At 36.7% G+C, this 21687-nt stretch overlaps 2 protein-coding genes across 2 annotated transcripts; one reads left to right on the top strand and one right to left on the bottom strand.

Annotated features, from left to right (window-relative positions):
* Positions 1-2524: 2524 nt before the first annotated feature.
* LOC134748117 (uncharacterized) lies at positions 2525-3374 on the bottom strand. Its single transcript, XM_063682814.1, has 2 exons — positions 3132-3374; positions 2525-2697 (listed from the first exon to the last, which is right to left on the bottom strand). Exons 1-2 carry the CDS (start codon positions 3276-3278, stop codon positions 2656-2658), a joined length of 189 nt encoding a protein of 62 aa, XP_063538884.1. The 5' UTR covers positions 3279-3374; the 3' UTR covers positions 2525-2655.
* Positions 3375-4125: 751 nt separating this feature from the next.
* LOC134748118 (3'-5' ssDNA/RNA exonuclease TatD) lies at positions 4126-21402 on the top strand. Its single transcript, XM_063682817.1, has 6 exons — positions 4126-4230; positions 4301-4481; positions 11493-11591; positions 12344-12507; positions 17746-18092; positions 20802-21402. The coding sequence occupies exons 2-6, from the start codon at positions 4340-4342 to the stop codon at positions 20962-20964; spliced, it is 915 nt and encodes a 304-aa protein (XP_063538887.1). The 5' UTR covers positions 4126-4230; positions 4301-4339; the 3' UTR covers positions 20965-21402.
* The last annotated feature ends 285 nt before the right edge of the window (positions 21403-21687 follow it).

The raw sequence follows: 21687 nt of genomic DNA, 5'->3' as shown, positions 1-21687 counted from the left end.
ATTATTATTTTAGACACGTTTCTAATTATTATTTGGGATAATCAATGTCTTAGTAAATATGGCAGCTCTGGTCATCAAGCACTAAGTTAAGTCGGGGTCATTTCATGGCAACCTTTCAAACCTTCGTATTCCTTTACATACGTTTTTGTTTTTTACACCCATCATATTTTCATCGTTAATATAATTAGACTAGGTATTTAATGCACTTATGCGTACAATGCATGCAATGTGCCATGAATAAACGTTTTATATTTTCTATTTCTTTATTATTAATTATTGTAGGTTACCACAAGATGCCGATATTAAAAATAAATGGGTCAATGCTACTGGGCAAGAAAATTAGTTTCCGCAAAAATATAGCACCATTTGCTAGGAGCATTTCTTAGAGAAAGATTTCTGGGGATAAAATTGCCATACATCTCATCTAGCGTCCACACGCCTAAAACTTAGTTACTAATTTAGTAATTATTAGTGACATTCGGGCTCACTTAATTAATAAAAAGTGTTCCGTACCACGCAAACTAGCGTGAAATATTGGAATTTTGCCGCCCCCCTTCCTGATTTGATAGGTCACAATCTTACAATCAAATCAAGTGGGATCGATGAGCCAGTTTCATGTATGCTTTCACACCATACAATTAATTTGACAATTTAATCAGGTTGTCCCGTCTAGATTGGCCTTAAATGCTGCTACAAGTAAATATTGTTAAAGACGAATACTTACCTATGTAAGTAATTGCAGATTTGTGATCACAAAATAACAGCAATACCGAGTTAATAGACCTTTAAAGAACTATGATTTTATCTGTTTGACTTTAAGATATATTTAATGTTCACATTAACAACCTAGTTGGTCAATTAATAAGAAACAAATTTCTAGTTAGATATTTGTTGTACTGTACTACATATTATTTTTCATACAATCACGATTATCACTACCTATATTATAATCATAAATAAAGTATTTATCATCTAAATGTGTTAAAACATACGGTAATGAAATATCAATACCTAACTGAACACACAAATATCGATAAAACACTCCGATTACACTGTCCCCTCCCTATATCGTCGAATGGAAAGAAGTTCCAACGGTTAGCTACTCGCAGGCGTGTAGAGGTCTCGAAAACACCAGTGTAACGTGACCGTGAGATCCGTAACAAACCATGCGTAATTAGACCTTACTTATACTGGTTTTTTAGCCCTTTTCTTGCCTGTTAAGTAAGTGATTTTAAAATTATATAAAATAACGCCATCTGGTGTTGAGTAGTTGTATTAGGTGAACGTTGAGCGAGCTTTTGTGAGATGAATGAGATAATGAAAGAGTCGTATGTCATATAGCTTTGACATTATAATTTAAACCGTCACTCATGTAGCCTACAGTTGATATTCGTTCGAAAAATGTCCACCGGTAATAACTTTTTGGTATGGAAAGTTGCTACGAATCAGAGCAATTTTGTAAGTGTGTGACGTATTTTAACGAGGCTATGAATGTGTGAGTTTAGCGACACTGGTTTTCATACTAAATAGGAGTCATTTCACATCCACTAGTTTATTAATTCGTGTGTTTGCGAATATTCTTTAAAGTCAGGTTAAGTGCACTATAGAAATCGTCTTTGTTTTCTTCTGATGCCAGATTTGTGGGTGCGTAGCACTGCACGATCGTTATCTTGCGGGCTTTGCTGTTAAACCGGGCTGTGATGATTCGCTCTGAGATGGGTTTCCAGTCCAGCAGGCTCTTCTTCGCAGCGTCAGAAAGGAGGAATCCCACGCCGTTTTCACGCACGTCCTCTTCATCTTCCTTTCCGGAGTAGAGGAATGTAAGGCCCCTGGACGTTCTCAGTTCCCCGAATCCATTTCTGCGCACTTCACTAAGGCCGAGTATCTGCAGTTGGTATCTTAGCATTTCTGCTTCTGCTTGGGCTAGTCGACTATCCTCGCTTAGTCCTCGTTCTCTGTTGATGGTGGTCCAAAAGACTCATGAACAGCTGTCAGTCATTGAAGTGACAAGTGACATTTGACATTTCCAACTATGGAAAAGACCACCATCTACACTAGCGCCCCTAGCGGTGAATTCATACGCGTTAGCCCTCATTGCATTACTTGACATGCAACGTCAAACTACTCTGTCATGTCTATGTGACAACAGAAATGGAAGGCTCTACATTTGTGCATTACTTGTAATGCATGGACGTATCAATCCATGTCAGTACTGAAAGCGAGGGGCAGTTAAAGTGATAATAATAGATTTTTGGTGCCAATCATTTACGCAATTTCATACAAATTTGGTATACTTTAATATACTCATGGACAAATTTAGAGGAAGGCAAAAAAAAGGTTTAATTACTGGATTACAGCACCTAAAGTAATTTCAAAATTAGTTTTAACTTTTTTGCATTTCTAAATTTGTCCATGAGTGCAGTTGAAACAGTATGCTGTGTAATGTAAGTGTACTATAATTTATGACAAATATTAGAATATAAAGATTTGTTACGTATTGAAGTAAATAGGCTAAACAACTTTCTTTACTATCTTTTAATAATAATTTTAAAACATTACAAACAAGCACTAAAAATTTACTAAAAATAACTTATTTCTAAAAGCATCACTCGACCTCCCAATGGTATATCACATATTTACAGACTGCATTTCTCGTCACTCGCTGTTGCCACCGACAGCACCCAGTTTCTTGAAGAACTATAAAACAATGGAAAAAAAACTAAAAAAAATGCTGAAACAAAATGTTACTGTACAGATGTAGTGAATAATTGTTTTCCATCATATTTTCTCGGAAACGTTCGTATTTGTCATGCTAGTTCAGCCAACCTCAGTACTTTTTGTACCGAGACTGAATGTAATAGTAAGAGACGTTCGTACGTTTCCGTGAAAATACCATGGAAAATAATTATGCACTACATGTGTTAACAGTTTGAAAGAAATTAATTCTTTATATAGAAATACAAGTATATCTCGTATAAATATCATAAGAATAAACCCTGCAATTTATCATAGCATAAAGACGCAAAAAGTCTTACGCTGAAGAAGGTGTATAGCTTACTGCATTTCAGGCTCATCTAGTTTGAATAAGGCCCTGGCGAAGATAACTGAATATATTAAGATGAGTAACTTACAGTAAATATTGGAATTTTGTCGCGTTCCTCCTTGGAAACGAGTCTGTCGTCTTGCTGAAGCTTGTACCAAGTGTAGTGACTGCCAATGATAGCTGGTACCATGACTATTGCCAAAAGGTTCTTCGATACAAACGCCCGGACGTTCATTTTGAGGATTACTTCAGGTTGTCGAACTGAACTTAAAGAAATAGGCTATTTGGATATTTTTTCGTCTAATATTTTTACCTAAGCTTTCATCTGTTTTTAGATCAGATGTCATGACTCATGTCAAAATATTATTGTCAAACACACAGGTCAAACCCAAGTCAAACCACGTTCAAAAATCAATATATTTTGTTGAAATATCTTGATATTTTAACTTACTATACTCTTTGTATTTATTTAGCTTAGTAATAATATACAGTTTCAATAAGTTTTTGAATGTTTTGCTATACCCTTCCAGGGTCCATTATGTACCTATGTAACATACTGGTATGCAAATAAATATCTCTATCTCTCTAATAACAGATCCGCTAGAATAGAATTAACCTCGCAGCTATAAAAATTATCTAAAGATTTCATATATTTTTAAAGTTTGAAATAGGTCTCTAAACGGGCTTGACACCAACTGGCGTGCGTTTTGTTTTAACTTATGTGTAGTCTTTATTTTTTATATTTATTTAATAATTAAAAGTACGAATAAACATTGACGAATGTTATCATTTCAAAAATATAAACGTGTTTTAGTCAAGTTCAATAATAAGAATATAATTATATTTACAATGATAAAGTATAATTATAAGATATTATTATGATCTCGGTACGATGTGTTATCTAAACGCCTTAACATCTGTCACTTTTATTTACTAAAAGATGACTAAAAGATTTCACCAATCAGATGAAAACTTTATTGATGGTATCCAATCACAGTGCGTATTAAAAGAAAATTTTCAGTGAATAGAAAATTAAGTTAAGAACAAACTTCATTCATTCAGCCCATATATTATTATACTCTTTGATTCAGCCAAAAACATGGTGGCAGCTCAGTGAATAGGGTGAACTTTTTGACTAGTCATTAGAATTCAAGAGGCTTATTTAGCAGGAGTGTTTGATACAATTGGTAAGCTCTATTTTTGCACACTGCAATATTTCGTAATACGAAGATATGCTAACAGAGCGTTTCATTTCAGATAAACACCGACCAATAAGCTTCACAAAAAATTCGAAAGATGACGTCTGAAGATACCAAGAACGTACAAGACCTGAAAGGATGTTATGAAAATCTGATCGTTGTTGATGTGGGCGCAAACTTGACCAATAAGAAATACGGCCGTGATCTGGACTCGGTGGTGCAAAGGGCAAAAGATGCAGGTATTTTGATGTGTAGTGAAATTCTTGTTTCGTGTCTCCGCATAATAACTCATAGACCTGTACCAATAACTTCTGAGGTTATAAGAATATTAATGTTGCTTATTTTTTATATATAGTTTCCAGACCATATACTAAACCTAAAAATAATATTTTGTGTCATCCTAGGTATTTGCTTAGGTAGAAATTTAGGTATTTCTTTTTTCAATCAGCATTCTGTAAAAAAAATATTCGAGACGAAATTCTTTGTTTCCCTGTAAAGGCAAAGTGGCTTCCGACGTACACACGCATTTTGTGTCATTTTCATCCACGGGTATAATGGCATTTAATAAATACCTAATATTGATCCTAAAACGCCTAAAAAAATATTAGAGTCGGTAAGTGAAGTGTTGTACTTTACAGAACATTGTTATATGTTATTCAAACAAATCTGTGTCAAATTCATCCACCGCTTTTATTTAAAAAAAAAATTTTTCTAATTAACACCCTGTATCTACCACAAAAAAAAATTCATATTATTAAGTTTACGTCTACAATATTATAATACCACATTGAGACATCATTCATAATTTGGGTCATTTTGATCCACGGTTTTTTTACTATCTGGCAAAATAAAACTCAATTGAGCAAGAAGGGCGTGCGCGGGGAAGGGTACCTACGCGGGTGGGGTGCTTATTATACTTGCCGCAATATCAGCTGGCGACTGAGATCTTAATACTATCTCCTTTACCCTTGTTAAGACCAACCAAGAGATGGCATTATGAGCTGTCTCGCCACTTAGTTTTGCGATACAGTGTATTTATTTCATTCGGAGGCATAATTACATTGTCTTATCAATCTTACCGTAGTAGGTATATAAATATAATTAAAAATAAACTGTAGGCTGCACTCCTCATACTGACCAACATTTGTGACGTTCCTAATCAAAAGGTACCACTTTCTCTGACAGGTTATTTGTATAAAGATATAATCAAATTTCGTCTTGATGGTAAACGACAAAGTGGTACCTACCTTTTGATTGAGAATGTCACAACAGCGACTTAAAAATTACTTTTGTTTCGATTTTTAGTAGACTTTTTAAGTTTATTTTAAGACGCAATTTATTGTGATTTTTGTTATGTTTAAGCGTGGCAAGCAACATTAATTACATTGATGATGATGTTCATTAAATACAATATTTTTTCATACTATACTGAACTGTCACCCTATACATGAAAATGAACAGCGTCCTCTTGACAATGATCATATATTACTGGTCAGGCTTTAATATGTGTCATAATTTAGTAGTCCCCTTTGTGGATTCTAAGTTTCCGAGTTACAGCAGTTTAGTGAAAGCGTTTTTTTTTAAATATAAATTAAGGGTTGAATAAAGAGGAAAGAAAATTTGATTATTTTTGCGCTACGACGCACGGTTTAGGAGATACAGCCCTATAAAGTTTTTTTATTGTTTTTTTCTTTTTTTCTTTTTTACATTGTGTTTTTTGTATATTACTTTGGGGTTTCATAAAGGGGAACGAAAATTTAATTATTTTTGCGCTACGACGCATGGTTTAGGAGATCAAGCCCTATAAAAAAAAACTTTTTTTTGCGTTTTTTTTGTGTATAAATTAATGGTTACATAAAGGGGACCGAAAAGTTGATTATTTTTGCGCTACGACGCACGGTTTAGGAGATACAGCCCTATATAGATTTTTTTCTTTTTCTTTTTTACGTTTCTAAATCTTAATTAAGGGCTTCTTAAGGAAAACGAAAATTTGATTATTTTTCGCTACCATGCACGGTTTAGGAGATACATCCCTAAAGTTTTTTTTGTTGTTTTTTTTTTTTTTTTGTCATTGCGTTTTTTGTTATTACTTTGGGGTTTCATAAAAGGGAACGAAAATCTTATTATTTTTGCGCTACGACGCACGGTTTAGGAGATACAGCCCTAAAATGATTTTTTACTCTTTTTCTTTTTTGCGTTTTTAAATCTTAATTAGGGGCTTCTTAAAGGGGAACGGATATTGATTATTTTTGCGCTACGATGCACGGTTTAGGAGATACAGCCCTATAAAGTTTTTTTGTTATTATTTTTTTCTTGTGTTTTTGTATATTATTTTGGGGCTTCATAAAGGGGAACGAAAATTTTATTATTTTTGCGCTACGACGCATGGTTTAGGAGATACAGCCCTATAAAGTTTTTTTTTTTAATTTTGCGTTTTTTTTATATAAGTTTAGGACATACCGCTCTATAAAGTTTTTTTTCCTGTTTTTTTTTTGTTTTTTTTAAAGTATTAATTACGGGTTTCTTAAAGGGGTTTTTTAAATTATTTTTGCGATACGACGCATGGTTTAAGAGATACAGCCCTATAAAGATTTTTTTATTGTTTTTTTTTCTTTTTTTCTTTTTTACATTGTGTTTTTTGTATATTACTTTGGGGTTTCATAAAGGGGAACGAAAATTTTATTATTTTTGCGGTACCACGCACGGTTTAGGAGATACAGCTCTATAAAGTTTTTTTTCCTGGTTTTTTTTTTAGTTTTTTTTTTAAGTATTAATTACGGGTTTCTTAAAGGGGTTTTTTAAATTATTTTTGCGCTACGACGCATGGTTTAAGAGATACAGCCCTATAATGTTTTTTTTTAATTTTGCGTTTTTTTTTAATATAAATTATGGGTTGCATAAAGGGGAAAGAAAATTTTATTATTTTTGCGCTACGACGCATGGTTTAGGAGATACAGCCCTATAAAGATTTTTTTTTAAATTTTGCGGTTTTTTTTTAATATAAATTATGGGTTGCATAAAGGGGAACGAAAATTTTATTGTTTTTCGGTACCACGCACGGTTTAGGAGATACAGCTCTATAAAGTTTTTTTCCTGTTTTTTTTTGTTTTTTTTTTTTAAGTATTAATTACGGGTTTCTTAAAGGGGTTTTTTTAAATTATTTTTGCGCTACGACGCATGGTTTAAGAGATACAGCCCTATAATGTTTTTTTTTTTTAATTTTGCGTTTTTTTTTTAAATATAAATTATGGGTTGCATAAAGGGGAACGAAAATTTTATTATTTTTGTGCTACGATGCACGGTTTAGGAGATGCAGCCCTATAAAGAGTTTTTTTGTTTTTTTTTTCATTGTGTTTTTTGTATATTATTTTGGGGTTCCGTAAAGGGGAATGAAAATTTTGTTCTTTTTGCGCTACCACGCACGGTTTAGGAGATATAGCTCTATAAAGATTTTTTCCTGTTTTTTTTTGTTTTTTTTTTTAAGTATTAATTAAGGGATCCTTAAAGGGGAACGAAAATTTGATTATTTTTGCGCTACGATGCACGATTTAGGATATGCAGCCCTATAAAGATTTTTTTTTTGTTTTTTTTTTCATTGTGTTTTTTGTATATTAGTTTGAGGTTCCACAAAGGGGTACGAAATTTTGATTATTTTTGCGCTACGACGGTTTAGGAGATACAGCCCTATAAAGTTTTTTTTGTTTTTTTTTTTCATTGTGTTTTTTGTATATTACTTTGGGGTTCCGTAAAGGGGAACGAAAATTTTATTATTTTTGCGCTACGACGCACGGTTTAGGAGATACAGCCCTAAAATGATTTTTTTTCCACTTTTTCTTTTTTGCGTTTTTCAATCTTAATTAGGGGTTTCTTAAAGGGATTTTTTAAATTATTTTTGCGCTACGATGCACGGTGTAGGAGATACAGCCCTATAAAGTTTTTTTGTTATTTTTTTCTTTTTTTTTCATTGTGTTTTTAGTATATTACTTTGGGGCTTCATAAAGGGGAACGAAATTTTTATTATTTTTGCGCCACCACGCACGGTTTAGGAGATATTATATCTATATATATATAGCTATAATAGCTCTATAAAGTTTTTTTCCTGGTTTTTTTTTAAAGTTTTAATTAAGGGTTTCTTAAGGGGAACGAAAATTTGATTATTTTTGTGCTACGATGCACGGTTTAGGAGATGCAGCCCTATAAAGATTTTTTCCTCTTTTTTTTCTTTTTTGCGTTTTTAAATCTTAATTAGGGGCTTCTTAAAGGGGAGCGAAAATTTGATTATTTTTGCGCTACGATGCACGATATAGGAGATACAGCTAATACAGCCCTATAAAGATTCTGTTTCTTTTTTTTTTCATTGTATTTTTCATGTATTACTTTTGGGTTACATAAAGGGGAACGAAAATTTTATTATTTTTGCGCTACGACGCATGGTTTAGGAGATACAGTCCTATATATTTTTTTACAATGCATGTGCTCGAAAAGTGCGTTTCCTACGGAGCCATATCGTGCGGAAAGTACTGCTTTTCCGCACTAGTGCTTTTTGTTTTCAATTTTTTTTTACAGTACATATGGTGCTACTTTCTCGCACTAGTGCGGAAAAGAGCACTTACCGTGCATATGTCGAAAGTTTAAAGGGCCATATGTACTGTAAAACGTACGATACACGTGCGAATAGGTAATTCGCAACTCGTGTCGATTTAAAACACTCCTTTTAATAATTAAACTTATTTGCCATGACATGTTTTTTTATTTACTCGCACAATGCATAGTAAAACATTGTATGATACACGTGCGTAAAGATGATTTCCGCACTTGTTGCATAAATAGCAATTTTTTTTATCAAAGAATGAAAGAAAGTCACGGTATTATTAACCAAATTTTACTTTAGTGGTACCAAAGATAGATATAACTCCGTAATAGATGGATACAGTCTAAGGAAAAAACGTGCCTCGAAAATCACGAAAATTTGATTCTCGATCAGATGGCGCCACAAGTTTTGGCCTACACTCGTATAGAGGGCGTTGACTGTTTCGTTTGTTATTTATAATTTTAACGCATACCAGTGAAAGAACATGGGTCAAAATCATATAAAAATAATTATTGCAAATAAAAAAATCATTTATCCATATTTAAATACATTTTAAATATATTAATGACGGGTCACTCACGTGTTTTAAGTCGAAAACGCTCGACATGTTTCACTCCGTACCGAGGAGCGTCATCAGGAGCTTGCGTCGACGGTGACGGACCGGCGCAGACTGCGGGCCGCAGCCCTCCGCGCCCGATGACTCGGCGCGGGCGCCGGTGGCGGCAGGGGGGGCGAGAAACTACCCTCGTTTACGGCATTATTGTCAAATGATGGGTTGCACACAACACTCACTACGTCATTCGCTAATGGTTCGTCCACACTGTCCACCGACGTAGTACCCAAAACAGTTTTCCAGCTCGGAGGCACTGACCAACCACAATCACGGTTAAAATTCGGATGACGACCAATTTCGATAGCCTCCCGTACTTTTCGCTGAATCACAAACTTTTCTTTCGCCAGCATAGTTACCTTATCGAAACGTATATAGTGAGTCGAATCCGAATCCAACACGTGTTCCGTCACCGCAGAACCCCGGCTATCCCTGTTCTTCATACTACGTATGTGCTCGGACAATCTGGTGGAAATGTTTCGGCCCGTCTCTCCTATGTAGTTTTTCCCACAGGAGCAAGGAATCATGTATACACCCGGACCGTCGACGCAAGCTCCTGATGACGCTCCTCGGTACGGAGTGAAACATGTCGAGCGTTTTCGACTTAAAACACGTGAGTGACCCGTCATTAATATATTTAATATGTCTATGTCTCACGGAAGTTTTGTTATTAAAATTAAATACATTTTATCGTATTTTTATAAATATTTATTTTTAGTTTTAAAGTGTGTCGACAGATGGCAGTGAATTTACTGGGGTTACAAAATTTACTATGACAGTACCGCTCTATCATAAGTTACTCTATGGTGGTACCTTTTCCCTATCACTGTCACAAATGTATGTGGCGTTCACGTAAACGCGATATTTTTAAGATTTCCCTGCGCAATGTTGCCAGCTCGCTCGCAAATCAAACATGTACTTACAGTTCTTTTGCATAATGGTGACATTGTACAATATCTATGAGTTTTAAATAGGTAAAAGATAATTCGACGCATTCTTTGCTTGCTTGTTGCTTGTTGTTGTGTTGTTTGCGTAACTTCTTTGAATAAGTTGCGTTAATTTGGCGCACAGGCGAAGTAAACATGCGTTGCGTACGGCAAGGTCACGCCGCGGCCCCACCCTGCACGGCCTCCGTTGCCCATTCAGACCGCCCGCTAGCTTCGTTTGAACGCAAATAATATTTTTGTAATATTTGTTTATGCAGTGGATGCAAGTGACACAAATTCATACATCTTATTTATCCCGCATTTCAAATTAATAAGATGTAAACTCTAATATCTTTAATATTCTTTTGTAACGGTGACAGCCTGTAACAACAAAATCATCAAATATCTTATGAAGCTATGCCTTAATAAGACACAAAATCATGTAATGGACCTATTTAAACGATTAAATTCGACCTAAGTAATTTTTTTTAACTCTAATTTTTTTTTGTGTCATTTAGAATATTATGACATAGTATCAGATTGCAGTGGACGTAATTGACACAAACTATGTTTTCACACTAAAAACACTATCCTAAATGCAACACAGTTACATGTTTTCTCTCGAATATTTTTTTCTCCAAGATAATTCAAAATAAAAAATAATTACCACAAAATAACAAATTACTAGAAAAGCAAATTATATATATGACACAAAACAAAATGTAAGATTTACATCTTAACAAAGTATTCATAAGCGAAAACAGAATTGACTTTAATATTTTTATAACCTAGGGGTTAAAATATAGCCAGCGGTACAGGTCTACTCAACCCAGCTGTTCAATAAGTAGCTGATTGTAATGAATGCGTGATGCATAGTCGGTGTGAATACGCTTTAATTTATTCGTGCGTACAGAATTGTTGCGCTTGCTGATTATTTACTGGCCTGGTTTTGGAGTTAACAACCAGAAAAGAATTATGTGACGAAAGAAAGTTGTTTATGATAATTAACTGCATCCTGTTTGCTGTTTATTAAATTTTGGAAGTATAATTATAGTTGCTGTACAATTCAGTTTAATTATGCTTATACATTTTCGGAATTTTTAATTTTTTTGTTTTGTTATAGGTGTCCAAAAAATTATGGTCACGGGAACATCAGTAAAAAACAGTAAAGAAGCGTTAAGACTGACACGCCTCTATCCCGGAACTATCTACTCCACAGCCGGTGAGTTCTAAGTTAATCCTTACTAATATTATAAATTTTAGTGTTTCTCTTCACGCAAAAGTCACTAATCTAAATTTGGCATGGAGATAGCTTGAGGAATCCTAAGGAATCAGTCATCATCATTAGCATCCTACACAGACAAAGTTACTATACAAGCCCTTTCTTTTTTATGTCAATTTCTAATCATAGGAAATCCTTGAAACCTTAACAAGATATTGAATATTCTGTTGCAAGTTAGATCCCAAGTTCTAACTGAAGACATAAACAAAGCTTACAGTGTATGTACTGATGTGATGGAAAATTTCAAAAATGGCAAAATTTCCACACTGAAAAATTTTGGAAGGTCTCATGTCTCATATTTTGTATGGGGATCGAAATTATCCGGTTCCAGAAAGAAAGTTTCCTTAATTTTCTATGATATTTTCCGGAATTTATCAACTTTTTTTAAACTTTCCGCAACTTGCATATCTGTAAGGCGCGAGAGCTTATAAAGCGTTGCGTGTGTGACGCACCCATAAGTAAGAGCGAGAAAGAGATATCGCTATCTCGCTCTTACTTATGGGTGCGTCGCACACGCAACGCTTTTTAAGCTCTCGTGTGAATGGGGCCTTAGTGTATGCAATAACACATCTTATAATAATTCTACAGAAATACCCTTAAGGGTTTCTGAAGGCAAAAGATAAAGAGATTTTATTTTATTTATGTAATGTTTATATCTGTGTAATATCCATAATTTTTCCCTATTAAACTAGGTGTCCACCCTCACGATGCAAAGTCAATGGTGGAAGAAGACATGTGGGCCGAACTACATGCAACAGCGCAGGCGCCTGAGTGTGTGGCCATCGGTGAATGTGGGCTCAACTATAGCAAGGATTTCTCGGAACCCGGTGTGCAGAGAGATGTGTTTAAACGGCAGGTATGTTAACAATCATTCTCTAATTTTATGCCCGTCTGGTCATTACTAGTCATGCCCACTACTGCACCATGGACATCTATATGTGTGAGACCACACTTTCAAGTAAGGTTTACATTAACTCGCTTGCGCCTGGGACCATGGTGTGTTAGTGACATTTTTGTTGATAACTTTTAAGTTAGTGTTAGTCGTTTTTAGCGTTGGAAGGGTTTAAGCAGTATTAATAGGGTGAGTCCATATCAAGAATAATGCAAATTACCATTTTATTTCATGTTCCTTTTATTCATTATGGAAATTTTCAGATAAATATTACTTTTTATGTCTAAATATATTTACTTTTAAATTGCAACATCAATAAAAACACGAAATTGAATCATTCATCAGTAGTTAACAGACTTTTTGTGTAATGACCCACTTTTCAGTGCTGTGTTAAACTATACTAACTGTACGAAAAGAAAAGTTGATCATAATTAAAATCATACAACGGTATATATAGGTAGTTTTATGTATACTGCACTTTCTCGACTTTTTAATCGTCTTTCTTTTTTTTTTTTTAGGCTTCCGTTTCCATACCCAAAGGGTAAAAATGGGACCCTATTATTAAGGCTGTCTGTCCGTCCATCTGTCTGTCACCAGGCTGTATCTCTTGAACCATAATAGCTAGACAGTTGAAACTTTCACAGATGATATATTTCGGTTGCCGCTATAACAACAAATACAAAAATGATTTTTTTGTGTAATGGTACGGAACCCTTCGTGCGCGAGTCTCTTTTCTTTTTCTGTGTCTTTTAATGCTTTCAGAACTAAGTAGGTATAGATGTAGGTATTGTATGAAGCTTATCTCAAAAAAGTTGTCCTATTTATTTTTATCTGCATGACACTGCCAATCTATTGTTACTTCTATTATTGGAGATTTGACAGATAATACTACTTCTTGTTGTTGATATGTACTGAAATACTATTTATCAGACAATGACACAACACAAGACAATGATTGATCGTATATTGCCCCATTTCCTTATTGGTTCTACAAATGGAATAAATTCCTTGTATTTGATTTATTTAGACATAAATTGGGCCTAATGTTCCAATCATATTTACGAACTTCCTTATTAGTTTCTTTACGTTTATTTAGCGCAAAATAAACAAGAACGTATTACGTAGGTATTGATTTCGTGTTTTTGAGACATTCATGAAGAAATACCTTGATATAAATGCCAAAGCGTATGCATTGCGTAGACATGGCGCGTGTGCGTGCGATAAAACGCTTGAGTCGAGTACGCACACGTCACGCAAGCGGTTTGACGTATCTCATAAGGATCTGTATATTACAACGCTCATGTGCGCTTCTACGCATACGCATTCGGTGTGCACTTGCCTTAAGCATAATCTTATGGTCATCAAATGCTTATGATATAAACATTACACAAACCGACAAACGTAAATTTACAGATTCACGAAATGCGTTTGTAATAATACTATTTCCGTGTGTTACGCGTTAGTAAAAACCGTATTAAAATCGGTCGTCTTTTTGAGAATAATCTCGAATGAAGCTGTATAATCTTGGCGTCCCTCACTTTCATCCTGTTTAATGGTTATGTAAGTGCCATTGGTTCACATTACTGTGATTAAACAGCTTCAATTTTAGTATGAATCTTCTCAAATGATTTTTACTCCTAAGACCCTAATCTGTTAAACAAAAGCTATTGTTTCTTTTGTGGGAACGGTGGGCAATTGCGTGCCATTGTGTATAAGCGTGTGGAAAGCATTTTTACATACATTTTGTATGGACCGTTACTAAACTGACACCCATAATTTGTATGAAAAACTGGGGACACTTTTTTTCTTTATCTCATTCAATAGTACTCGTGATTCTGAGTCTAAATAAACTAAAAGTTGATGGTTTTTCGAAAAAAAGTAAATGGTACATTTTTTTCTGAAAACCCCCGTATACATATACTTACCCTGCATACCATAAAGCTTTTAAAACACTTATGGTTACCAACTCCTTGATAGCAAGTATAATTCCACTGTAAGAATTCGCGATATCAATTTGCTCTTAAGGTTATTTTAATTTAGAAGATATGGCGTGCACTTGCAACGGCAATGACACGCATTAGCCACTTGATGCGGAATCATGTATATGTATGTGTTGTCATTAACGCTCACCGAACGCGTGATAACCAGTAGGTATGTGTCTGATTAAGTAATATTTAATGTCCGACCGATATTTTGGTTACGGCATAAAAATCATGTTTTAGCCAAAGATTCGGTTTCGGCCAAAAAACTGCCAAACCTTTCGGTTATACTTTCGGATACTACCTTTCCTAGTAGGTACCTTTTCAAAATATATTTGCTACCTGATTATTGGCCAGTTTTTATTTAGATATATAGTTATTTAACTGAATAAGTATACTTGTTACGAATGTGGGGGCCTAATTACTCAAACTAGAAGTTACGTATGTAGTTATTTGCAATATGCGTGAACACTGACTCACTATTTGAAGTGGTCTATTAGTATATACAAACGAGACTGTATTTTAGAATCGAGATGATTCATGACGAGTGTCATTATCTCATTAGGTACAGGGTACAGTATTCACTTTGTTTGCATGCAGTGCAAAGTCTAGTTTAAGACTTGACGTCTTTGCCTGTATAAATCATAGGATCAGTCGCCATCAGATGTATCGGAGCGGCCGAGGTGCTCACAAATATCTGAACACGCCTCTATTTCAAGGCGCTAGAGTGCGTGTTTAGATATTTATAGCACCTCGGCCGCCCCGATATATCTGATGGCGACTGCACAAGATTGCCTGTCAAATGTCAAAAGTGCGACGAAAATCGGAATGATTGTCAAGTGTCGCAGGAAGTCATCATCTTCCTCACGTTGTTCCGGCATTTTTGCCACGGCTCATGGGAGCCTGGGGTCCGCTTGGCAACTAATCCCAAGAATTGGCGTAGGCACTAGTTTTTTACGAAAGCGACTGCCATCTGACCTTCCAACCTAGAGGGGAAACTAGGCCTTGTTGGGATTAGTCCGGTTTCCTCACGATGTTTTCCTTCACCGAAAAGCGACTGGTAAATATCAAATGATATTATACGAGCCGGGGTTTGAACCCGCGACCTCCGGATTGCAAGTCGCACGCTCTTACCGCTAGGCCACCAGCGCTTAAGTTTCGTAGGTAGTATTGAATTCAATTTTTTTACAGTATATTCCAAGATATCCACCCATCGTATCTACCTAGCTAAAATAAGAATAATGAACATTGTGTTGAGTTGAAAAAAAACCCTCGATGAAAATTAAACGTTCACGCGAGTCACCTTATTACACAAACAAAAACTACCAAAGATAATTATGCAAAACAATAAATAGCTCACGGCAAATTTGACTCATTACTGTAAATAATTTTGTGTTGTTTTCATAAACATCCCGATGATAAGGGATCATTATAGCGATCAAACTAATGAGTATTTTATACGTGACAATTATTGTAAACAAAGTCGGGCGATTTTGAACTTCGACCAGGGTGGGGTTTTATAAAGACATAATATGGAGGCGTAATATATTATAATAATGGAGAGTACTCCGTCCGAGGAATTCTTCGGCTTTGGAGGAATGCCTGCCGCTTCTTTTCGCCATCGCTCTACGTGATAACATTCCGTCTTCACAACTTAGGGTTCGTCCAGAAATCATGTGACAACGGGACCCTATACTAAGACTCCACTGTCCGTCTGTCTGTCACCAGGCTGTATCTCATGAACCGTGATAGCTAGACAGTTGAAATTTTCACAGATGATGTATTTCTGTTGCCGCTATAACAACAAATACTCATCATCATCTTCCTCGCGTTATCCCGGCATTTTGCCACGGCTCATGGGAGCCTGGGGTCCGCTTGACAACTAATCCTAAGAATTGACGTAGGCACTAGTTTTTACGAAAGCGACTGCCATCTGACCTTCCAACCCAGAGGGGGAACTAGGCCTTGCGGTTATAACAACAAATACTAAAAACAGAATAAAATGAATATATAAGTGGGGCTCCCATACAATAAACGTGATTTTTTTCGCCAGTTTTTGCGTAATCGTACAGAACCCTTCGTGCGCGAGTCCGACTCGCACGGTTTTTTTACTTCTGTTTGTATGTCACGAATCTTATTCCACTGTCGTTTATTTTAAACTTCAAATCATGACGCGAAGTTTTAAATCGATGCGAGGTCGCCCGCCAGTAATACGGTGCAGCGTGAATAGACGGCTTGGAATTTTAAATTGCTCCCATTGTGGGCTCTTTGACTCGTAATAACGTTATTGTTGGGCAAGAACGTACACGTGCGTCTATAGAACTCAAAAATGCAGGCCAAATTAGCTCCGGCTTGCCCATTGGGTATTTTTATGCCTCGGCCCCGCCAATGATATACAATAAGTTGGAAAAGTTGCTTTTAGGATGATATCTTCAAATAGACATCTGCACATGGTAGTGTTTGCTTACTATTAGGCGGGTTCACATAGAACGAGCTGCCTCGCAAGGAAATTGCCGCGCTAAACAGCTCGGTCGGTGGAGACGTGCCTCGCCCGAGGCAAGCACGTCTACAACTACACAGACAGAACTGCTTCGCGCGGCAATTTCCTCGCGAGGCGGCTTGTTCCATAATGACTTAATGACCCGCCTATTACTTAAAAGTTGGATGACAATGCAATAATCAGTTTACAAATAAATGTTTGTCTTCTAAAAATTGGTATAGTTATCATTAAGCATATATTATTATGTATAACGACATCTCACAAAAAGCGTAACATTTTTTCCTTCAAACCACTCTTAGAAAACATGATTCTTACACGCAATACGTATTACCTATTACACTTATACGTCAAAAAAGTTGGACTCGCCTACCGAGAATTTCATACGTCATCAAAATTAAAATTAAATCAGGCTGTCAAAGAGAAGGCAGAGGACCGTCCTACACACATGGAAATCGCTTCACCGACAATAGTGTAACTCTTAAATATATATGATGATAATGAACTTTAAAATAATTATTAAATACGTAGGTAATATTAGACCTTCGTTTTTATTCATTCATACATTATGTATACTCAGTCATACTTACCCACATACATTTATATTGCCCAGTTTTTTTCGTGGTTACATAATAGATTAAATAGAATTCTAGAATAATCTTCCATAGATCCAGGATTTGAGTTATTTTTGCATTCTCACAAATGAACCAATTATTTGTCCCCCAGGTTGAAATTGCGTGCGACCTAAGAAAACCCCTATTCGTACACGAAAAAGAAGCCCAAGAAGACCTGCTAAAAATCCTCGACGATTTCGGCAATCGCCTCCCCCCTGTGGTCATTCACTCCTTCTCTGGCTCTGTTGAACAAGGCATCAAATACATCGAGAAAGGGTTCTATTTAGGGATCACAGGGTATATCTGTAAAGATAAGTCAGATGGGGGCATAAGGAGGCTGCTGTCTGAGAATATATTGCCGTTGGATAAGTTGCTGGTGGAGACGGATTCGCCGTTCATGTATCCGAATATGAGGGCTTCGAAACTGCCGTTGCATGTGAAGGACTCGTTAACTGACAGGTGAGTGATAGTCGTAATAATTTTTGAAGTTCCTACAGTTTGTGCACGAATTCTGTGCATTTACGACCTGCGGTGGTGCGCGAGGGGTTTGCGCCCCACAATGTCTCGGGGATAGTATACGTAATTATTATATCTATCGACAGGAGAGTCGAGGTGAATTTACAATATTTACATACACACACTTGAATTTATCTTTAAGAATTTTTTTGTACATCAGTTAGCTGTTTAATAAGTGCTAACGGTACGAAAAAATATCCCTAACTTCAAAATTTGACTATCATTACATGACAGTTTTTGTGTGCGTGACTTTAACTTGGTGCAGAATTGCCGATATCTATAACTAGTTGTTATTTATAATAAACCTACATACTCCTCTTTATGAATCGTACAACAGGCATTTCATTTATTTCATTCCACACATGTAAACAATTAAGTTTTTATCAACAAACATCGGTATGATCGGTAATTGTCATGCGATTACTCATTCCACATGTATGTAACATTTCTCTACTTATAATACTTAATACAAATTACATTTAAAAACGTAAACATTGATTTTTATAGACTAACGTTCGCCGCACGCATGATGAGATTGATGAGTGGTTATGGTTACTGATTGATCCTGAATATTAGGATTGTTTTATGAGTTTGTATTTATTCCAACGGAAGTCCGCTAGAACGCGCGCTCTGCACGTTAAATACCTAGGTTATTGTTATTACTTCCATGCTTGGCATATTTAAATAGAGTATAGAGCTTTATAAGATACCTGATTTTGAAGTTGGTATCTTTCTGTGTACGGTCTCAAAACGTACAGGTCGTTTCTTCAACATTTGACAATACTCTGAGTTTTTGAGTTCAAGTGCTCTTAGAATGAATACTATTTGAGTTGAATATACAATACTTATATAGATCTAACTGGGTCATGGGATCAACTTCGAAATGGTGAAAAAAATTTGGTTGTTTCATTTCGGCTCGATTGGCTATGCGACAGCCATTTTTAACCTTTTGCACGCCAATGACGGATATATCGGCACCGCAGGTTCAACGCCAAAGACGGATTAATCCGTCACAGACCAACATAGACCTACGTGCATGTGCATAAAGTTCTATTTCAGTTTTGACACTTCGGTGACGTGGCGTCTGAGTGACAGCTTTTGTGTTTGACACGGCGTCGAAAAGGTTAAAACGGAATCGTTATAGTTTCGTCGTGTCCGTCTGTCTGTCTGTCCGTATGTCACAGCCATTTGACTCAGAAACTATAAGATATATTTTAATGAAAATTGGACAGTACATTGGATACTCCATTAAGTTGGCGGGCATGTCGGCATGTCGCAGTTTTTTTGATAATTGCCCGAATCGCTTTGTGTCGTGGGATACGATCGGTTTTTAGTTTGGTTTTTGCTGCTGTTTTTATGAGATGTTATGTGAAACGTGTTTAATGTATTTCTTGTTACCAACGGTCTGTTACTGCTGCTAGGGGATAGTGCAGTGATTTAATAGCGTTGATATTTCTTTTTTTTTTATTATCTTATATTTTGTATTTTAAGACACAGGGAATAAAGTCTGCATATAGACCAACCCGTTCAATAGTATGACTTTCTAGTCTACCATGATTATTATAAATATAAAAAATCTAATTGTAATAACCGTGTGAGTATAAATTTAAGGTAACCGATGTTAGTACAACAAAAAAGTACAAGTATAAACTAACGTAAAAGTTAATCGAATTTAAACTATCGTGAGACATATTAACTTAAACTAACTTAGCGGTTTCACTCACGCGCGACGCGGCGCGCCGTAGTACGTGACGCCCGCCCGTCGTCGTGACCGCTACTCACTCAGGCACTGTTAGTGCTTGAAAATGGAGACCTAGACTCTCTGAAACATGTCGCGCGAGTGACTAAAAATACGTGAGTGAAACCGCTAAGTTAACGTAAAAGTTCTTCGCTAGTTTAGTAGTACTGTTACTTTAAATATCATGAGCACGAGAAAAAACCTATTTTATTTGTTAGCTTATTATGTCCTGTTCTACTGCTGGGCAAAGGACTCGCTCTCTTTCTTCGACGGGTATATTAGGCCAATCTTTCTGCAAAATGTTAAGATCGTGCCGACATCTGCTTCAAGGTCTGCCGTAACGCCACGTTTGTTTGGTCAGGGGGGTGAAACTGTTCCTTTCGGGCATTCTCGGCTCCGTTCGACTCAGCATTGCTCCGAGCAATTATTAGGGTTGGCACAACTTGACGTCCCTTTGCGCACCACACGCACGACCACAGATAAGATAATAACCTCAATTATGACAACCCCAAATAGCTAAAAGGGATAGTACCATTCATAAGAAAGGGACAGCATGATTCGTCCCTAAATCGCTGTCAAACTTCCCTGGTTTGGTTATTCTGGTTTGGTGTCCAGTCGGTACTTCTCTTAGTCCACAAGTCGTTTGGCAAACGGCCAAACAGTAATTCCTAAGAATTTTTTTTAGGCATTTAAACATAACCCACGTACATAAACAACAGGGGCGTAGCTAGAGAATATGGCGCCCGGAGCAGAAACCAAGTTTGCGCCCCCTGACGACTGACAAAAGTTTCGCTGCTGCTGCCTTTTGCCCATTTTGGCGCCCCCCCCCCCCCCTTGGATGGCGCCCGGGGCACTTGCCCCCTCTTCCCCTCCCCCTAGTTACGCCACTGCATAACAAAATATCTATCTTCTAGGTCGATGGCATTCGTTAATCGCTACTGCACGTTTCAACGCAACGAGCCGTGCGCGCTGCCCGCCATCGTCGAGCTAGTCGCCGGGTTCCTAGGCCAGAGCCCCGAGGACGTCGCGCTCGCTACTGCCTTCAACGCGTTGAAGATCTTCGGTCTCAGCCAGTAGGCTACTGTACATTTCGCGTTCAAACGCGGCCCTGAGTAAGTGACCGGATTCCTAAACCCTGAGAATGTGGCTCTTGCTCGTAACGCATTGAAGCTTCGGTCACCATAGCCAGTAGGGCGAAATTCTCATGTCAACTTGGTAAACTAAATGTTGGGTCTCTAAATATTTATTTGGTCCTGAGTTATAGGAAAATACTCTTTCCTTTATTTTGCATTCTTTACTCAAAATTGCGTACAGTTAGTCGGAAGTCAGACTTACAACGAAACCTGATGATACATACTGGGGCGAAGCCATTTCAGTGTAGCCACTGTGATAACAAATTTAGTCGGTAGTCACACTTATAACAACACCTGATGGTACATACTGGGGCGAAGCCATTTCAGTGTAGCCACTGTGATAACAAATTTAGTCGGTAGTCACACTTATAACAACACCTGATGGTACATACTGGGGCGAAGACATTTCAGTGTAGCCACTGTGATTACAAATTGAGTCTGAAGTCACACTTATAACGACACCTGATGATGCATACTGGGGCGAAGCTATTTCAGTGTAGCCACTGTGATTACAAATTGAGTCTGAAGTCACACTTATAACGACACCTGATGATGCATACTGGGGCGTAGCCATTTCAGTGTAGCCACTGTGATTACAAATTGAGTCTGAAGTCACACTTATAACGACACCTGATGATGCATACTGGGGCGAAGCCATTTCAGTGTA

Source organism: Cydia strobilella, chromosome 16, assembly GCF_947568885.1.
Source record: "Cydia strobilella chromosome 16, ilCydStro3.1, whole genome shotgun sequence".
Classification (NCBI taxonomy): Eukaryota; Metazoa; Arthropoda; class Insecta; order Lepidoptera; family Tortricidae; genus Cydia; species Cydia strobilella.
The sequence above is the reverse complement of the archived record's forward strand: the minus strand, read 5'-3'. Positions and strand labels throughout refer to the sequence as shown.

Bases quoted from the DNA above. Each gene is read 5' to 3' on its own strand.
- LOC134748117 (XM_063682814.1), bottom strand. From the start codon at position 3,278: ATGAACGTCCGGGCGTTTGTATCGAAGAACCTTTTGGCAATAGTCATG. The intron at 2,698-3,131 runs GTAAGTTACTCA...ATTGTTTTATAG, and splicing joins ACAAAATTCCAATATTTACT to TTCTTCAAGAAACTGGGTGC.
- LOC134748118 (XM_063682817.1), top strand. From the start codon at position 4,340: ATGACGTCTGAAGATACCAAGAACGTACAAGACCTGAAAGGATGTTAT. The intron at 4,482-11,492 runs GTATTTTGATGT...GTTTTGTTATAG, and splicing joins GCAAAGGGCAAAAGATGCAG to GTGTCCAAAAAATTATGGTC. The intron at 18,093-20,801 runs GTGAGTGATAGT...TCTATCTTCTAG, and splicing joins AAGGACTCGTTAACTGACAG to GTCGATGGCATTCGTTAATC.